At 47.9% G+C, this 17,945-nt stretch overlaps 4 protein-coding genes across 6 annotated transcripts; all 4 read right to left on the bottom strand.

Annotated features, from left to right (window-relative positions):
- Positions 1–90: 90 nt before the first annotated feature.
- dgcr2 (DiGeorge syndrome critical region gene 2) lies at positions 91–7,546 on the bottom strand. Its single transcript, XM_088435719.1, has 10 exons — positions 7,144–7,546; positions 3,925–4,047; positions 3,735–3,821; positions 3,444–3,654; positions 3,269–3,345; positions 2,870–3,046; positions 2,590–2,793; positions 2,293–2,445; positions 1,924–2,160; positions 91–1,854 (listed from the first exon to the last, which is right to left on the bottom strand). The coding sequence occupies exons 1-10, from the start codon at positions 7,223–7,225 to the stop codon at positions 1,655–1,657; spliced, it is 1,551 nt and encodes a 516-aa protein (XP_088291845.1). The 5' UTR covers positions 7,226–7,546; the 3' UTR covers positions 91–1,654.
- A 799-nt stretch (positions 7,547–8,345) lies between these two features.
- Positions 8,346–12,117, bottom strand: ess2 (ess-2 spliceosome associated protein). Of its 2 annotated transcripts, none has more exons than XM_088434738.1 (10): positions 11,750–12,117; positions 11,281–11,443; positions 10,950–11,027; positions 10,716–10,888; positions 10,128–10,245; positions 9,780–9,913; positions 9,598–9,700; positions 9,407–9,516; positions 9,224–9,339; positions 8,346–8,851 (listed from the first exon to the last, which is right to left on the bottom strand). In XM_088434738.1, exons 1-10 carry the CDS (start codon positions 11,897–11,899, stop codon positions 8,569–8,571), a joined length of 1,428 nt encoding a protein of 475 aa, XP_088290864.1. In that variant the 5' UTR covers positions 11,900–12,117; the 3' UTR covers positions 8,346–8,568. The 2 variants fall into 2 exon arrangements, with proteins under 2 accessions (XP_088290864.1, XP_088290865.1); XM_088434739.1 differs by lacking the exon at positions 11,750–12,117 and adding an exon at positions 11,592–11,663.
- Positions 12,118–12,259: 142 nt separating this feature from the next.
- On the bottom strand, positions 12,260–15,055 carry LOC148412184 (homeobox protein goosecoid-2-like). Its single transcript, XM_088434745.1, has 4 exons — positions 14,039–15,055; positions 13,729–13,923; positions 12,950–13,224; positions 12,260–12,587 (listed from the first exon to the last, which is right to left on the bottom strand). The coding sequence occupies exons 1-4, from the start codon at positions 14,055–14,057 to the stop codon at positions 12,510–12,512; spliced, it is 567 nt and encodes a 188-aa protein (XP_088290871.1). The 5' UTR covers positions 14,058–15,055; the 3' UTR covers positions 12,260–12,509.
- A 160-nt stretch (positions 15,056–15,215) lies between these two features.
- Positions 15,216–17,910, bottom strand: rnf185 (ring finger protein 185). Of its 2 annotated transcripts, none has more exons than XM_088434742.1 (6): positions 17,331–17,910; positions 16,616–16,634; positions 16,311–16,423; positions 16,117–16,240; positions 15,786–15,903; positions 15,216–15,721 (listed from the first exon to the last, which is right to left on the bottom strand). In XM_088434742.1, exons 1-6 carry the CDS (start codon positions 17,540–17,542, stop codon positions 15,624–15,626), a joined length of 684 nt encoding a protein of 227 aa, XP_088290868.1. In that variant the 5' UTR covers positions 17,543–17,910; the 3' UTR covers positions 15,216–15,623. The 2 variants fall into 2 exon arrangements, with proteins under 2 accessions (XP_088290868.1, XP_088290870.1); XM_088434744.1 differs by having other exon boundaries at positions 16,186–16,240; positions 17,331–17,907.
- Between the last annotated feature and the right edge of the window lie 35 nt (positions 17,911–17,945).

The raw sequence follows: 17,945 nt of genomic DNA, 5'->3' as shown, positions 1-17,945 counted from the left end.
CATATTTTGGTGAAAAAACCTTACTCTAAAAAGTTGTTTTTTTTGCAGCAAAAAAGCCCTACTATAGATGTCCAAAATTGATAGCCTGAGTCATCCTACACGGTGTCTCATTTATTTGGCATTTGAATAGACGTACAGTACATCTAGTTGAGAAAAAAAATAAAAACAACACAATTGCCTCCTATACAAACAAAAAATTGCTTCATTTCAAGGCTACCAAAGAATCAAAGCAAAACACATTTAACAACAACAAAAAATTCAAATGAAAGGGCCAAAACAATTCCGCGCCGCTCCCATCCAGAGACCGGGATGTCATTGAAGAAAGAAAGAAAGAAAGAAAAAAAAAGCCATCCCAGCATGCATGCGGAAGAACGTAGCAAAGACGCTCGCGGCTTGGAAAGGAAACGGAGAAAAACAACTCCATTTCTTTACAAAAGATCACTTCGCGGCCACAAATGGGGTACAAACGCAGACCGGACAAATTGGCGAGCGCAATCGGCGGCTACGCGCCAGCCGACCGACCGTCCCAACGTTTCCCCGAGCCGCTCACCAGCCCGTCGCAGGCCACGCGGAGACCAACAAGCCTTGACGCGCCCAATCACACTTCAGTATTCGCCCGCCGCGCACGTTTTTGGAGAACCCGCGCCGGCTCGGGGGCAACATGCAAACTCCACACAGGAAGGCCCAGCCGGGCGGATTCCGGCCCAGCCGGGCGGATTCCGGCCCGGCCGGGCGGATTCCGGCCGCCCGGCATCCAAGGCCATATTTACCGTTTTTGATGGCCGCAAAATGGCCTTTTTGTCCCGTCCGTCTGCTGCCTCCATTTCATGTCTGGGCTTTGTACAAAAAAAAAAACTAAAGAACATGCACGGCAGGTTGGCAAAAAAATAAAATATATACATGCACTCCTAGTGAGGGATTGTCTGGGCCAAAAACAAAATGGAGGAGAAAAGAAGCACATCGCCAGAAATGCGTGATGGGAAGATGATTGTCTTAAATAATAAAAAGTATGAGGGAAGACAAACGAGGAATTTGATGAGGAAAATGCGATGGGGGGGCTAAGAAGAATGATACTCAAACCATCCAAATTTTGCCATATGGCGGGAAAAACACGTCACTTTAGTCACACTCTTCAAAGAAAAAATTTCACGTGAAAAAATTTGAAAATATTTCTGGGTATTTTACAGGAATAATTTCTTTCTGTGGCAAAAGTTTGAATCGAGTTTTATTTGTACAGTAAATTGGACGAAATTTTGCTTTTGCGAGTTAAAATTTGTCAATATAATGAGAGATGCCATCTTAACCTGCCCAAACGTCTTCAAGGGAAAAAAAAAACGGAGTTTACACCCCAAAAAAAAAATTTGCAGTGTGAAAGCGACTATAAAAACAGTCAAATTGATGATTTTACAGGAAAATAAAAGCCCCCCCCCTCCCTTATAGTAAAAGGGATGATTTTACAGTAAAAAAATAAAACGAGAAAAATAGCAACTGAGCGGGAAAATCTCGCAGAACGCATAGGGCTAGGAAAAGAAGGGGGCGGAGACACGACATCTCCTCCGCGTTTACATCCTGGAGGCGGGGCTCGGGGGGCCGCGGACCAATCGGACGGCGAAAAACGCAGCCTGGAAGGAGTCTCCTTTATACAGGCGCAGTCCTAGACCGCCGTGCTGAGGGAGTCCGGCGAGGCGCGGTCGGACGGCGCCGAGGCGCCCGAGGGGGGCGGGCTGTCGGGTCCCACCAGGAGGGTGCTGCTGTCCACCGAGTCCTCCCGGTCCTGGCACCGGGAGACGGCGGCGGGGGGCCGGGGGCCCGCGCCCAGTTGATGGGCCGCCATTACCGGCGCGCCGCCGCGTCCTGAAAGGGGGTCGGGCGGGCGAGCGTCAGACAAACCGGCGGCAGCCGTCGCCTTTCGCTCTGGCTTACCGAGGTCGACGTAGAGGAGGCCGTCGGGGTCGACGGAGGCCTCGTAGGGGGGAGGGGGGTCGTCGGGGTGCTGGATGTCCGGGTACTTGTAGGCGGCGTAGGGCGGCGGGGGCTCCTGGAAGTGGAAGGCGCCGCCTTCGCCGTCGTCCGACAGGTGCAGCGGCGTGAGGCCCGTGCCGAAAGCGTCCGGCCCGTAGTCGAAGCCCGGGACGCGTCTGCCCAGGTTGAAGTGGTGCACTGGCGCGCCAAAGGAAAAAACAACAAAAACAAAAGGCGGAGCGGATAAACGCAATCCCAGCTAACTACCGTTAGCGCGTCTGTGGCTCTGAAGTTTTGGAGGATTTTCCCCCAATCTGCGGCGGCGCTCACGGTTTCCGCCGATGAGCGTTTCGATGCGCTCCCGCCGTCGCTGGCGAAGGCGGTGCACCATGAAGAGCAGCAGGGACAGGATGAGGAAGGACGAGATGCAGCTGACGATGAGGCGCATGCCGCTGGCCATGGAGTCAAAGAGGCTGTTGCCATCTGAGGACAGCGCGCGTCCAAAAGCGTCATCTAAAACAAGCGCCTTTTTTTCCCACGTGATTTAATTCATCCCAAAATAGGCTCGTCGGACCGTTTCCCCCCATTTCAGCGACGGGCCGGTTTGGGGGGCGAGCGGCTCCTCACCCGGGTCGAGGCAGGTGAACTTGCAGCACTCCTTGGGGTCCTTGCGGAAGTGCTGGCAGCCCTGCGGCCTCTCGCACAGCGCGGCCACGCACATCTCGGGCTCGCCGTCGTGACAGGTGCAGCTCAGGCACGGGTCGTCGCCCTTGGGCGTGAAGTAGTAGCCCTCGCCCACCACGTTGTCCTTGATGTCCACGCACGTTTGCTCTGCGCCGCGAGAAGCAAAAGCAAAAAGTGAGCGGGCGACGGAGGGCGGGGCGGGCGGCGGCGGCGGGGGACGCACTGCGTTTGCAGAGGAAGGGGAACTCCTCGTAGCAGTTCTCGGCGTGCCAGCTGTGCAGGCCCCGCTCGTTCATGCTCTTGAGCTGGAAACGCTGCAGCTGGGCGCAGAAGACGTTGTCCCGGTTGGCCCGGCCCAGGTCGGGGAGGCCGTCGGGCGGCAGGAACACCTGCACCGGCCCTGCGCCACACAACACACAACCGGGGTCAGGAAACGCTTTCTCCTTCTGTTCGCTCGCCGAACGTAGTTCTCGAACGTAGCGCCGACATAAATCAATTCCGTTACATTTGTGAGAAAAAGTCATTTCAAACGGTAGCAAAATAGTTTCATCTTCTTTGTGACGGTTTGGATTGCGGGAATCGACCGCGAACGATGTTCGGGGGCTAGCGAAACCACGTTTACCGTTATAAACCACCTCCCAGTGGCCCTCCACCGAGTGGTTCTGGTTGGTGATCACATACTGGTAGCCCACCCAGAACCTGCCAGAAAAGAAGGCGCGGGAATGAGCGCGGGCGGGCGGGCAGGGGGGGCGGCGTGCGTGCGTGCGTGCGCGCGTGCGTGCGTCCGGCCGACTCACTTGCACTGGTCCCTGCGCTCGCACGCTTGCTCGTCAAAGTCCACCTCCATCTTGAGGATGAACTGCAGCTCCTCGTCGGTGACGAAGGTGGCCAGCGAGCCGTCCGCCTTCTGGCAGGTGTCGGCCGCCTGCCAGTAGTTCTCCTTGCGCAGGTACACCTTGTAGCAGCTGGCCGTCTTCTCGTAGTGGTGCCACCCGCTCGGGCATTTCTCTGCCGGCGGGCGGGCGGGCGGGAAATTACTTCCTGTGCCTCCTGTCTTTAATTGGAGGGGGGGAGGGGGGGACACTCACTGTTGAAGCGCACAGGCTGAGCCACGCCGATCACGTCCTCCACCTGGTCGTAACCTTGGCCGAAGCGAAAGCGTTCTTCCTTTATGGCTGGAAAACGGACAAAGCAATGGTTCCACGGATACGTTTTTGAAAAGAGAACGCCCCCAAATCCGTTTTCGCGACAAGTCAAAGAAAAGCAAAGGGTACTGACGGGGGCAGTCCATCTCGTCGCTGTGGTCCTCGCACGCCGTCCAGCCGTCGCACTGCCACGACATGGGGATACACTGCATCTTGCCGCTGCGGCAGGCGAACTGCCCGGGGCTGCAGCGCTGCTCTGAAACGCACAAACGGCGGAGCGACGTCAAAGTCAAAGTCCTTTCACTTTACATTTGACGTTACGTTTCGGAGGGAGGGTGGGCAGCGTCGCAATCGGTGACACGCACGTTGTCTGTGAAATCTGGCCCGCGGGTGTGTGTCAGTTGTACGTTCTTTGCAAGAATGTTGTTATTGTTTATGTCATTTACGTTGATGCGACAACTTGTGACGGTGAAGAAGATGTTAACTAGTGTTAGCATGTTACATAGCGCTGCCTCGTATGCGTTTAGCCGGTTAGCATTTTCGCTCGTGCCAGGTATTTCCCTTTGCTATATGTTAGCGTGTGCAAAGGTTTTGGTTTGAAAAGAACTCCTTTGCATCTATTCAACGTTTTGTGTTGAAATGAATGGCATTTGCAATTCAGTTATATGATTGATTTCACCAATCTGATTTGTGTACATTTTCATCATCAGTTATGAAAGCGCTTTGCTAGAATGGTCGGATTTGCGGTGAGGAAAAGAGCGAGGAAAACCTTTCATTCTTTTTCTCTTGGCCGCTTGGGTATGTTAGCAAAAAGAGGCTGCTTGGCCCCTTTTTGAAGAAGCTTTCATTTGTGCGGCGAGGTCTCGCACCGGGCGCCCGCTCGGCTAGCGGCGCGGTCGGCTCGCTTAGACGAGAAAGCGGGTCATCAAAAACCCATTAAAAATGGTGGCTCTCTCTCAACGGGCGTCTCCGGTTACATTCCGGCCTTCCTGTGCTCCTTCAACAGGGAGCGCAACGCTTAATGGCCGCCGACACCTCGGCGGCGGGCAAAGGCGCTTTTGGACGCCGCGCGGCCAGACGTCACGGCGTCTCGGTCGGCGCTAAGTGGATCGAGGGCGCATTAGTCGGCCGCCGTCCCAAAAGCTGGTGGACGTGATGGAGGACCATAAATACGGCACCTTCTCAAGCGCCTTCGCATCCCCTCGTTTGAGACCAGACTCGCTGCTTTGAATACGCTTAGTCAAAAAAAAAAACAAAAAAAAAACAAGGCCTTTATCGCAGATGTAAAAAAAAAAAAGGGGGGGGAGTTTCTCAGTAGGCCGATTCCACTTCATAAAGACCGGCGTTTTTCCGAGCGCCTCCCCATGAAGCCAATATTTGTTCTGCGGTGGCCCGAAGGCGTTTAAATGAGGACAAACGAGCATGTGTTGGACCCATCGTGTGATCACGAGAACCCCAGCGTGGCCGTGTCCCAAGGCCCGTTTGAAAACTGGACGTTTGCTACGAAGACGTAATATCAAACCACAAAAACGAATTCTCTTCACATTCTGATTGTTCCATTTCAAAGGGCGGCTGGAGTTTGGGAAAAAACAAAAACAAAAGACCTCATTTAAAGATTTTGGCGCTGCTTAGTTCTGAAAAATAAGGTACCTTAGCGCATGACTCGTTTAGTAGCAACCATTTTTATACCCGCCTTTGGCTGAGGCATGGGTGTCAAACATTTGGCCCGAGGGCCAGATAAGGCCCCACACAGAGGATTAACCCAACCCGCAAAATGTTTTTCATTTAATATTTATGTAGTTATTTAACCCCTAGGGAAAATGTTGACCCAACTCGGGCTTTTACAAGTTTTTCATGTAGAAACACTAGGAGCAAAAACATTGCATAGATTGTCAAAACATGTGGACTTTCAACACGCAGTTTCTTCTAATTGCTCGCAAACGGGAAGTCGAGAGGTACATCCCGCAGATGTCAAATTCAGCCCACGTCGGGCTCGTTTACTCCCATTAGAAATAAGAAATATTGTTTATTTTGGACTTACTGAAAAGCCGATGTTTGGACATGCATTCCCTCCGATTTTCCTCGGATTTTAATCCTTTCAACGCCAACACATGAACAGCGTGCAGAAGAAATGTTTGTGTTGAGGCCCCAATACCACCGGGTGGCGCTAGCGGACAATTTATGACTTTTGCACGATCCGAGAACTAAATGTTGCAGGAAAGCTTTTATTTTGCTGCAGGGAAGCGTTTTATTTCATGCGACGTAAAACATTATACCTGCATATTCCCGTCTGTGAAAAATGCAGTATTGAATAGCCGGTAATGATTAGTTTTGTTTTTCTCACAAAATGAAAATTCTTTGAAACGAGACAGCTTTGGAATATTCGTGTGTACATATTTCTGGATAGGGCTGATTCCGTTGGACATTTTGAGGGGTTGAAAGTAGAAATCTATTGATATTTGACCACGTTATGACCATTTCAATGCCAATCCAAGTTGGGTGATAATAAAACCAGGTTAGTGAAATATCCCTTTGAGAGCAGTGGACATTTAGATCAAATTGATAGTTTTGAAGTTATATACCGTGTTTCCTAGCTGTCGGGCCTGCCTGCCCCAGAAGAGATTTTGCTACGCCCGTGGGCTAAAAGGACTTTGACACCCCAGAGCCGAACACTTGAAAACATAACTACATGGGATTGATTTGGATTGAGAGGTAAAACGTAAAAATACGTGCTGGGGATTGAATGAGTTAATTATCCAAATCTGCTCACAAATGTCAATTAGTTGCCTCAAAGCTTCGATTTGAAAGGCAAATGGTGTCTGGAAATTGATTTTTAAACTTTGGGCGATCTAATCCTCGGATGTTATGAAAACTCGCGTGTCGCACTGTTGTGCAAATGTGCAAAGCTTTGGCGAATGTTCGGATTTTGACGGAGCATTCCCCAGAACGTATGCTTTAGTGCTTAGCAGGTGCACAGCTAGGTTTTTTTTTTCTTTTTAGTGATAATTGCATGATAATGCAGGAAGACGCGTCCAAATGAGATGCAGTGCGGCACCATGAATCTTCCATGCTAATGAATCGTTAGCTCAAGACTAACTTAGCATGTGCTAAAAGTGCTTGGCGACATTCGATTTGCATTGACACGAAAAGACAAGTAGTCGATAAAGATGTTAGAAAAGGTAGGGTTTTGGAAAAAATGTTTATGTTAAGAGAAAATGTGTTGGCAGTTCGCCGGCTGTCTGCTCCAGAAACGCCGCCACCCCGCGAACAATCTCCAGCGGGGTAGACGATCACTCGAGCCCGAGGCTTGGGTAGGCCGCAGCCAGTTCCACTTCAACTCGAAGCCGCTTACCTGGCCGTGGCGGGTCCGTCAACGTGAGGACGAAAAGCAGAGATAAGAGGACGAAAGTGCCGCTGTCAGCCTTCGGAAACATTTATCCTCCATTCATAGTCACTCTTTTATCCAGAAATGTAAAGCATACGCGAGCCAGTTGGGGAAGATGGGAGCCGCTGCGGCGGTCGTCGACCGACCGACCGACCTCGTCCGGGATTTATCCGCTTAAAAAACCGCCTCGACGTTCGCCCATCCTTGCTGGTTCCGCACTCAAACTGGACCCGGCGGCGACGGAAAGCGTTGGCGCGGCATAGCTGTTCGAGGGGCGGCCAGCATTTGTTTTGGCGTTTCGCTGGCGCGTCCTCCCGTTTGCTGCTAGGCAAGATGGCCGCCTCCTCCCATCACAACAATCCCAAACACGCAACACATCGAGAGATTCGACTCATGAATCGAACCCGAAAAGTCGACTCGGCCCGGCCGATCAGGATCACTTTTGACGTTTGAACGAACGCCGTTGTGTTCAAGCGTCCACATTTTCGTGGCATGCATTCGAAATACATATGGCCCCCATTGGAAGGGAAAAAATGATGGTGGGCACTACACTGCGTTAGACAGAAAAAAAAATTATTTGCCTCACCGGGTATTGTAAAAGACAGTAACATAAAAATAACTGTTAAATAAACAATGTTACATGAGCTAATTCAATGCCAGGGACGTATTTTCACTTTTTTTCAAGAATCCGCACATTAAATCTCAGATAAGTATAAGATGCGTACTTTAGTTTTAAATCAGTACTTGAGTATCTGGGATTGAATGTTTGGACTCTTAAAAAAACGTGAAAATACATCTTTGGTATTGAGTGAGTTAAAGAGGAAAAAAAAAAAGCTGTCCTTGTGCGCTTAGACTTTTCCCAATGCCACTCTCTGGGAAAACTTTGTGGACACCCCTGCGGTTAATCCACCCTCCAAAATAAAACAAACATTTTTGGTAACATACAACAAAAGAATAAATTGGTCGTGTGCACCTTAGCCAACGAGCAGTAAAATACAAACTTCAATATAGGCAGAATTTCAAAATAGAGGATTTTTCAAAGGTAAGAGATTCGTAATTGCTTACAGATACCACAAGCTGAACCCTAGAGCAACACTTTTAGGCTAGATAGGCCATTTTGTGACATCTGAATCAGGAAAGGTGAGGAGAAAAGGGAGTCGGTGTGGAAATCTTGTACCAATAATGTATTTTAATTTTCAAAAATACAAAAAGAAACAAAAAATGTTCGACAATTGCCGCATTTCTGACGTCACGCTGCTTGACGCAATGACATGTTTTTGATACCAGCACTCATGTGTGTCATACTGACTATGTATGAATGCCACAAATAAATACATAACGGTCGCCACCATGTGAAATGGCAAAGCAAAAAAAGTCCAGCCAAAAGTCCTGTTAGAAAAAGTCAGAGGCTTTCCGTCGCTTGGGCAGGTGCAACAAATTGTCGGTGAGCGACGACACGTCGTTGGCCGCGGGCGTCTTGGCCTTGTCGGGCGTGGGCGTGGCGGAGGGAGTGGCCGGCCCGCCGAAGGGCGACTTGCCGCCGGCGGCGACGCCGTGCGAAGGCGACGGCGTGTAGCTGGCCCGCAGGGCTTTGTCCGTGTACTTGCTGGACGTGCGGTTGACCAAACGCTGCAGGGCCGGCGTCAGGGCGGGGCTCAGGCCTTTCGGGGTCAGACTGCCACCCGCCCAGAAAAAAGAAGGGAAAAAAAAAAATACAATTGACTTGACCCTGTTCTCGCACCACAAAAGGCACAAAGCTCTTTGAAACTTGGCTTAAGTATTGCACTCAAAAAATTTTTGAATAGAAAACACAAGTATGGAAAGGACATGCTGCTGCGAAGATATCGGCCACTAGGGGGCAGATGATACAACAAAGCCACATACATAAACCTAAGAAGACAGCACTAGTACATAATGATATATTTAAAATAAATATATATGTTGATACGACATGAAATATAATTGTCAATAAAATACGTACGTAATCCATATATTTGTATATAATATGTATTAGCATTTTGCAGCGAATGCAAATTCAAGCGTTTACCTGGCCAGGTTCTCAGTGACTTTTCTCAAGGCCTCCTGCTTTTTGGCCCGATTCTTGGCGGCCGCTTCGTTGGCCATCTTCAAGCCCAGTCGCTCCCGTCTCCCCGGCTCGGGAATCTGTCGCCGCGACACGCTCGTGAATATCCCGAATCTCCCGTTGGCCCTTTATGAAACTTTTGGGTACCTTAAAAGAGGGTCCGTGGCTCCTCTCGGCGTACGGCGTGGCCGATCCGTCCAGGCGGAACGGGGTGCTCTCGATTTCTCCCCACGTCATTAGAGGCGACTCGGCCGCGCCTGAAGCGAGGCAGCCCACCCCCGCTCATTAGTCTGATGCTCACCCCCGTGCCCAAAAAATAAGTTTGGCGAGGTGCTCACCGGGAGCCGGGGACGGCGTCCTTTCAAAGCCGTAACCGTTCACCATGGGAGAATCGTGCGGGATCAACTCTTTGCCATCCGGGCCCACTTTACCCTGCTTGAACTGGGTCACGCAGCACCACAAGAACATGTCACTTCTACTGTGGGGGAGGGGAGGGGGGAGGGGGGTAGCGAGGCGTCACCTGGGCGTTGAGCGCGGCAGCCTGCTGAATCTGACTTTTGTTGAGCGCCTTGCTGAACGGGTCGGCGCTGAAGCGCGTGTTCTTGTGAACCACCTCGCGCGGTTTCTTGAAGACCGCCTCATCGTCTTTGACACCTGACGCAAAACAGAAGATGGACATTTTAGGCTGAAGTCAAATGTCGAAAATCAATCCCTCGCTCCATTTTTTTTTTTAAGTTAAACAATAGCAACTTCTTTTTTGCTTCAATTGACTAGCCGTTGTGCTGCTCCTTGCATTGTGCACCTTGAGACTTGGAGGTATTTTTTCTATGTGCTTGATTTGATTTGATTTTTTTTTTATTGAGTGTACCTTCTGGATAATACATCAAGGCGTTCTTTGCTTTATATTCCCACGTTTCCAGGCCGGCTTTGACACACTCCAGAGCGGCTTTCTCTGCTGGTGGCAAGGCAAGGTTCTGCTCATGTCGCTGCAGGGACAAAAACAAACAAAAAAACCTTAAAACAATATCAGGCCAACAGCGATAGAACCTATCAGTGTGGGCAGCATCTGTGAGTGTTGTTGGGCAGCATCTGTGAATGTTCAGGTGCAGCAGCAGAGCAATGGAAAAGTCTACCCTAGATTTCTTTGGTAATACATTGGAATTTCAAGCGTAAACTCTGCTTGTTACCATGCTCGGTCAGCTACAGGGTTCTTCACTCTAATTTGACTTCCGCGGGCGGCTGATACGAGGCCAACCGCAGCTCCGATCCTGACTACAGCCAGGGGTCGGAAACGGGAAGGGATAACACAGCAAACTAACGCGTAGCTAGCATTGCGTAACGATGAAAACGACTACTGTACAAAAATATTTCAATGTAGAATTCTGTGGAAGCAAGCACGCTCGGCCTCTTTGGAGAAGTCACGCCAGCGAGAAATGCGAGAAGACCACGGGCTCACATGTCTGAACTCGGTTTCGGCCTCGTACAGCCAGGCGTGCTTCATCTTCTCCTTGTCCTCGGCCAGCTCCATGATCTGCTCAAACGAGGCGTTGTCCTCGCTGGTGTTTTTTGCCAGGAAGCGGTCCAACGAGGGCAGCTGCTTCTCCTCGCTCTTGTCGCCCGCCACGCTTTCTGAGGGCAAGAAAGCGTCAAAGGCCAGGTCTTGTGGACCACATCCGCCTGAAGGACTTACCGGCGTCGGCGCCTCGGTTGGAGATGGACGGCGATCTGGCGCGGCCCACCGGAGTCTCAAAGCTCGCCGGTGTCACGTCTGACGCCATGGAAAGCAAAGACAAATCGAGAGTTTTTGTATGATTTTTTTAAAATGTCGTCTTGATATTGTTACTAGTTTTTACATATTAAGAAAAGTTTCCTATATAAAAATCAAATGATCTATTTTTTTTGCTAACTTTACAGGCCCTGTAGCATCATCTTTCGATAACCCTAACCCTAACAAAAGGCCCCAGGGCTGCAGTCTGGTCATTTCTTGACCCAAATCAGCTATGGGTTGGCGTTCTACTCACAGGGGGCAGAGGATTGGGGTGTGTTTTTGGTTTTCCCGTAGCGGATGGAGATTTCTCTCATACGCTCCAGGTCTCCACTCTCCTCCGCGTCCAGATAGTCCTTCTGGGCCTGCAGTTTGGTCACGTCCGGGAAAAAGTCTCTCTGGATGATCTTCTCCAAGCTCTGTTAAAAATCATTCACAACATCTGATGAGTACACTCATATGATAAATATGATCGTTTTAATCATCAATTAATCTGCCGATCAGTATGATGAGTCTTTGAAAGCATTTTTTATTCCCGTCTCTTTATAAATTCAAGTTTAAACCCACCTTTAACTACACAGTTGAAAAATACAAAAAAACTGGTATGCCTTTGGGATTAAATGGATTTTAATATGGTCACAATTTCACGACTGCCTGTGTGACGAACTTGTCAACAGTTCCCTGCGCATGCGCAAAAACTGAGAAACGATGTTTCCGGGACCTACCTCGATGTAATCCTCCTCGTTCAGGACTTCTCTGTGCGGCTTCCCCGCGTCGGCGTCTTGGGGCTCCGGCCTGAGGGCGACGGCTGTGAGGGCGGTGGCGGGCACCAGAGTGCCGCACAGGGCTCTCCTCACGCTGGCGCTGCCGTCCATGGCGGCTAGGCTAACGGCTAACTCTCTCGCGACAAGGGCCCGACCAAGCGGGCCTTGTCCAACGGTTGCGTACGAATTAGTCGTTAAAACGTTCCGAGTAGGAAACTTTTACTCTTTTTAGGCGCAACGGCGTCTTTACTAAGATCTCGCGACGACGAACCCTTCAGATTACGGACCGGAAAACACAATAACGACAAACAGACGTAGCGTGACGTCACCGGAACTAGCCCTCTTCTTGAGGTCATGCGTGATATGGACACTCGACTGCCACTCGCAGGGAGATCGTAGAACTATAGCGGCCTTGCTATTTCACTGAAAAGCCACTAAATGGCAGTGTTTCGCTCGTTATTCAGCATACCCGCGCGCATGTGCAAACGTTTTGGCCTTCATCGGACTTCCTCATTTTAATCATGTAAACTTTGGAAAATCCTTGTATCCTTCACAAAAACACTCTATTTCCTTTTTTACAAGATATGTTTTGACTTGACGCTAGACTATCAAAAGGCACACATTCCAAATAGTCTACATTCATTTATTCATGCTATTGGAATGATACAAAGCGTTAACAAATGAGTTAGTGACATCCAGAGAGGGATCCATCCATCCCAAATTAGTTTTCGGTATTTCCGGCACTAAATGAGAGTCTTCTTTGGCGCCTCCACTTGGCCCTGCGGTTTTTGAACCAAACCTCAAAACAGAAAAGAAAAAAAAACTTTAAATTAAATGTTAATGAGTGAGATCTTTGTTCAACAAAATTATTGTTTATTTGGATTTTTTTTTTCCACGCCAAAATCAAAGAAAGTATGTCTTCAGTACATCACTGATCAACAAAAAACATGCATTTCCAAAATTTGGGGATTACTGTTTTTCAGTGCAGTGTTTTTTGTTGGACTGCAGCCTTCAAGTAATATCACTTATAAATTAAAAAAATATATACACACACACAGAAAAAGAAATGTGGATTTGACATGCTTGTTGTCAAACATTCTGTTTGCATGCTTAAAAGTAGATTGATTTGGTCGAACGGGGCCACCGTGGCTCCAATCTTACCTCCACCCTCTCTTCTCGTAGGCGGGCGTTCTGCGCCAGCTTTTCCCGAGCGTTGACGTCCGGATAGTGGTTGTGCAGGAAGAGTTCTTCCAGCGCGTCCAGCTGCTCCTCTGTGAAGATGGTTCGGTGTCGGCGGGTCCTCCGCGACGTCTGCGCCGCCGCCTCTTCCTCATCATCTTCTCGGCCGTCGGGTTCTGACGTCGCCGCCCATAACGCTTGGGACGCGAGTCCGGCCGGCGGTTGCGCTCTAGGGACCGCGCAGGAGTGGCTCTTGCCTTGGGGGAGGTCACTCAGTTAGAATTAAAAAAAAAAAATATATATATATATATATATATATATTAAATTACCATAAATATTTATATAAATCATATAAAAAACTAATAAAATACACATTGTACATTATAAATGTAAAATAAAAAAAACATTACATACATAAGTTATGAATTATATATAAAAAAAGAAATATAAAAAATTCAACAATTTGTATATAAATCAATGATAATGCACATTTGAAATGGAGTATAAAAAATATTATCTTGTGCTTATATTATGAATTATATATATATATATATATATATATATATATATATATATATATATATATATATATACACGAATATTTATAATTAAATAGGTAAAATATTTAATGAAATATAAAAAATATGTATTTACCTGTGAAAGTAAAAAATAAAACATTACATAAACTAATAAATATAAATCAAAGATTACGTCCACCTGAAGTACGGAAAAACGGTCGTAAAAACGGTAAGAGTTCTTACCTTGCCGAGGATGGTCGCTTGCGCAATCTCCGCAACAGCAGCAGCAACAACAACAACACAAACACCACAACGCTGGATTATCCCGAGCGGCGTCCGGATAACTCCTCAGGATGTCTTCGATGGCGAACGGGAACTTTTGCCTCTCCATGTCGACAGTCTCCACCAGACTGGGTCCGGCTCCTGGCGGAACATCACCTGGGAGATTTAAAAAAAAAAAAAAAAAAAAAAAAACAGTAAAAGTCGTCAAATCCCTTCTTCCAGACATAAACCAGCTAATCTGGGCCAGTTTTTGTGAAAAGGTTAATCTCACCTTCTTGGTTTCTTTTCATCAGATTTTGTCTGCATAAAATGAGATGTGGAAAAGCGGCGGAGCTCCTTATTGTTGGCGGGTTTACGGAGAAAATCTCCGTATTAGGAAGGCGGATTGAAAAAAAAAAAAGAAATAAAAGTTTTCACTCATCATCTCCCGTATTAACCAATAAATGTGGATTACGATACGATGAAGCCGTCTTGTTGCATGTTGGCGATTGTGTTTTTTTTTTTGGCCATTTTATCGGCGTGGCAGAGTTGATTTGATAGCAGGCGGAATTAATGGCTTTGCGCCATGTGTCCTAAGCTCCTTTTGAGAGCAGATAACAATAAAGGCCATCTCATCCCTTTCACGCCGGATTTAATAGCTTGCCAGATGCTATCTGCGCTCATTGTGCGCCTCAAACACCTCACATTTCATTACAGGGGATTAAGAACATAAAAAGCCGCCCGCGCCATCTTGCAAAAGTCAAACATCGACGCTACGGCACCAAATTCCATCATACATTCAAATTTCAGGATACAACGGAACCTCCGTTTAGGAAATTCGGAAGGCGTTTTGTAATGTGAATTTTTCCAAAGTAGACAGGCTTTTTACATGGAAATAGCAGAGATGGGCAACTTTTTTCGCCATTTTTTCAAGCCACACGAAATTGTGATCGTCGGCCCGCCTGGCTATTTTTGCCCAATCTTGCGCCGTCACTAAAGGGTGACGACAGTTGACAAAAAATAAATAATTCTGGTCCGTCATTCGTCAGGCGCTGATCTGCAGTACATTATCGGGTCTTGGGAATGGGAGTATCTGCCTGGTCATGTTGGCTATTTTGTTTTCTTTTTTTTAACAGCTGACGCTATTATGCTGCTAGCTTCTAAGCTTTTTCTGATGGAATAAGTGTATGTATGTAAATATGTTGTCATATTAATGGTATTACTGAGAAACTTGTAATCGCCTTCTTTGTAATAAAACAAAAAGAGCCCAAGCTCACTGGAAGACCTTGGTCCTCTTTCCTTCTTTTGTAAAAGATCTCTCCAATCTCATATTATTGATAACTCTCAGTGTCGTTGTTTGTTGTTTTTTTTTAAAGACTGCAATAAACACAAACGTGAAATCAATGAAAAGACATGCAGAACAATACATTGTAAAAAAAAAAAAAACAACAAAATTGAAACGCCTGGACTTGAATAGCAGCAATTTAATGTATTTTTATTTTTATACACTTTATGGTTTGACCCATCTTTACATTTGATTCAAATATTTCCATCACGCCAAAATTCCTTTTGAATTAACAACAGTCCGATCGTCAACACACATCTGAGCATCCCGAAAGCCTTTTTTGTTTGCCTTAATAACGGCGAGAAAAGTAGACAAAAAATATATGGATTTTTGCAGGAAAGTGACAATATATAAGCGACACGTAGTCAAGGAAAGAGCGTGATTACCAAGTCGTTGAGGACACCGCCAAAGCGCTCCGATACGAGAGCTGTTATCCATTGCACAGTCGTTTTTTTTTCTTTTTTCCCCCAATCAAGTCTTCCTTGAAAAAAAAAAAAAAAAGTCTTATCTCGTCTCTCTGAATATCTCCAAGTCAGGCGATGAGGAGCCAAAACATGATGACCAGCGCCACAAAGAGGAAGAGGCGGGACAGGAACTGTTCGTCCATGTGCTGCGGGGTTCCCGGGGCAGCTGGGAAGGGGGATGGCGTTAGGATCGGGAGACGGCGGACCGACGCCTTCGGCGGGTTCCGTACCTGGAGGGGGTCTGCCGTCGTTGATGTTGAAGGCCGTGGCGAAAATGCCGAAGGGGAAGGCGCCGATTCCAAACGACATCTGGAATCCGCCGTCCCCGAAGCCGAAGCCCTGGAAGCCCTGTGAAGGCCAAGGTTTCAGCGAGGGCGTTGGAGGTCAAGGCGCCCAAACCGAGAGGAAAAGCCCAATATGCGCGCAAACGCTTTTTTCCCGTGCAATCGGGAGTCACTGTGCATAATTTTCGGATTGGAATCGGGCCTAAAAAAACAAAAGCAAAACACGGAACGCGTAGATGAATGTAGGTGGGCCGAAATGGGGATGGTGAACTTGGACCTGCAGTGTAAATCCGGCCTGCGAGCGGCTTTGTGTACTCATGCGGCGCATTATCCGAGCGGTACTCACGCCACGGTTTTCTGGTTCCGGCCTTTGACCTTGTGGTCGCGGGGGTGTTTTCTCTCTGGAAATACAAACAAAAGCGTGTTTGACTCTGGTCAGGTGTCACAATGACCGATTTTGTGGCTTCCTACCTGGGGTCCTGCTGCCCGGTGCTCCCACGCCCATATAAGGGAATGACTTTGTCCCTACTGATGCCAGCTTTACACACTGGGCACACTTGTCTGCTGGGTCTCGTCTCCAACCACTTGAATGGGAAGGAATGAATGAATAAATGAATAAAGCTTCTCCTATGCAGTTGCTATCAAATGAAGAACCATTTTTTGGGTGGGTGACACAAGCAGTTGCGTTTTTAATAGTGTACGTCATTTCTGGTTTCAAGTGTAAATGATAACACCGCCTATTAAATATTGACAAAAAAAAAAGCAGTTGTACTTACCTGATGCAGACAAGGCCAGCTGATGGAAATCGAGATCAGTTGAGGAGCGTTGGGGGAAGAAAAAAACAAAGATGTAGCACGAGATAAACATCACCCAAATGATGCCATTTTTGACATCCAGCTGAGCCCACATGAGATAGCGTGAGCAAAACTATGGCTGGGGGGCAGTGATGGACAAATGAAGCTTCGTGAATTACTTGGAAACATTTTTTCACTTCTTAACATGGATCTTCAAAGGGGTATGGGAGCTTTAAAACATTTCCACCGCACTAGCGTTTAACTGTAAAACAGTCCTTCTCAAATACAGGGGCGGGCGCGAGCTGATATCAGGATGACTCCAGGGAAAAGGCTTTGTTTTTGCAATGTGGAGTGCAATTGCAATAGAAGGAAGGGCTTCATTTTTTTTCAGGCAATTTGATGCGCTTGGTGTGCTTTTTCTTTCAGATTTAGACTAACTTCTAACGTACCCGTTCTAACGTGCCCCTTGTGAGTACAAAAAAAATCTGGTGCTACATGAAGCTTAATTTTTCCATCACTACAAAGCGGCCCTTGCATCCTTCCGTTGTGTTATCAGTCCTATAATATTCAAGTTGAAATTGAATGTTTTTTTTTTAAATTCACTTGGGGTCTTCATGTCAATCCGTCCAAATTGAGATGATACCGGAACGAGAATTTGGACAGATCAGCGGTGCCGTGGAGCTTTTTTTCTCCTTACCAGAAGAGGTGTCCACACAGGCTGATGACCGCATCCTTGGCGGTGTCCAGACAAATGTTGCACTCGAACGTGCTGTCCTGGTTGCCGCCGTCGCCCGCGGTCGAGCCGCTGGATCCGGGGCTCGCGTTCTCGGCGGCGGCGGTGGCGGACGCTCCTCCTCCGGGGGAGCCGGCGGCGGCCGGGGGAGGCGAAGATGGGGCCGCGGTGGCCATTTCAAACCACAGATTACCAACTAGGCGCAGCCGACATCCGACACGTCAAAAAGGGAACATGGAGACACCGGAAATGGGCACAATTCTTCGGCGTCGAAGCTAGGAAACTGTTAGCTCGAAGCTAGGAAACTGTTAGCTTGCTTCCGTGCGTGCAGTCGTCCGCTACAGGCTAACGGCTACGCTAGGTGACAGAATGAAAGGAAACAATCGGTTGTGTTCTGATGCAAACGCAGTTAAGTATTCAAAAGACACTTTTGAAAGCGAAAGTCGAGCTTCTTGTTCGGACTGGGGGAAGCTGACGACGTCACATAGCTGGGGAGTCGGCCTGCTGTTTCTTCTTCACTGAAAAAAAAAACTTTCTTTCCTATGTCGCTCCCACTTTAATTTCACTTTAAAATTGACA

This window comes from Hippichthys cyanospilos, chromosome 15, assembly GCF_059441005.1.
Source record: "Hippichthys cyanospilos isolate Australia breed blue-spotted pipefish chromosome 15, RoL_Hcya_1.0, whole genome shotgun sequence".
Taxonomy (NCBI): domain Eukaryota; kingdom Metazoa; phylum Chordata; class Actinopteri; order Syngnathiformes; family Syngnathidae; genus Hippichthys; species Hippichthys cyanospilos.
Note: the sequence above shows the minus strand (reverse complement) of the source record. Positions and strands in the feature narration are given on the sequence as shown.

Bases quoted from the DNA above. Each gene is read 5' to 3' on its own strand.
- dgcr2 (XM_088435719.1), bottom strand. From the start codon at position 7,225: ATGTTTCCGAAGGCTGACAGCGGCACTTTCGTCCTCTTATCTCTGCTT. The intron at 3,822-3,924 runs GTCAGTACCCTT...TCCGTTTTCCAG, and splicing joins CGACGAGATGGACTGCCCCC to CCATAAAGGAAGAACGCTTT. The intron at 3,047-3,268 runs GTAAACGTGGTT...TGTGTGGCGCAG, and splicing joins CTGGGAGGTGGTTTATAACG to GGCCGGTGCAGGTGTTCCTG.
- ess2 (XM_088434738.1), bottom strand. From the start codon at position 11,899: ATGGACGGCAGCGCCAGCGTGAGGAGAGCCCTGTGCGGCACTCTGGTG. The intron at 9,914-10,127 runs GTACACTCAATA...GTTTTGCGTCAG, and splicing joins CTTGATGTATTATCCAGAAG to GTGTCAAAGACGATGAGGCG. The intron at 9,340-9,406 runs GTACCCAAAAGT...TCGCGGCGACAG, and splicing joins GCCACGGACCCTCTTTTAAG to ATTCCCGAGCCGGGGAGACG.
- LOC148412184 (XM_088434745.1), bottom strand. The intron at 13,225-13,728 runs GTAAGAACTCTT...ACCTCCCCCAAG, and splicing joins AAGCGACCATCCTCGGCAAG to GCAAGAGCCACTCCTGCGCG. The intron at 12,588-12,949 runs GTAAGATTGGAG...TTCTGTTTTGAG, and splicing joins TACGAGAAGAGAGGGTGGAG to GTTTGGTTCAAAAACCGCAG.
- rnf185 (XM_088434742.1), bottom strand. From the start codon at position 17,542: ATGGCCACCGCGGCCCCATCTTCGCCTCCCCCGGCCGCCGCCGGCTCC. The intron at 15,904-16,116 runs GTCCAAGTTCAC...TGGCCTTCACAG, and splicing joins AGGCCGGATTTACACTGCAG to GGCTTCCAGGGCTTCGGCTT. The intron at 15,722-15,785 runs GTACGGAACCCG...CCCCCTTCCCAG, and splicing joins CGACGGCAGACCCCCTCCAG to CTGCCCCGGGAACCCCGCAG.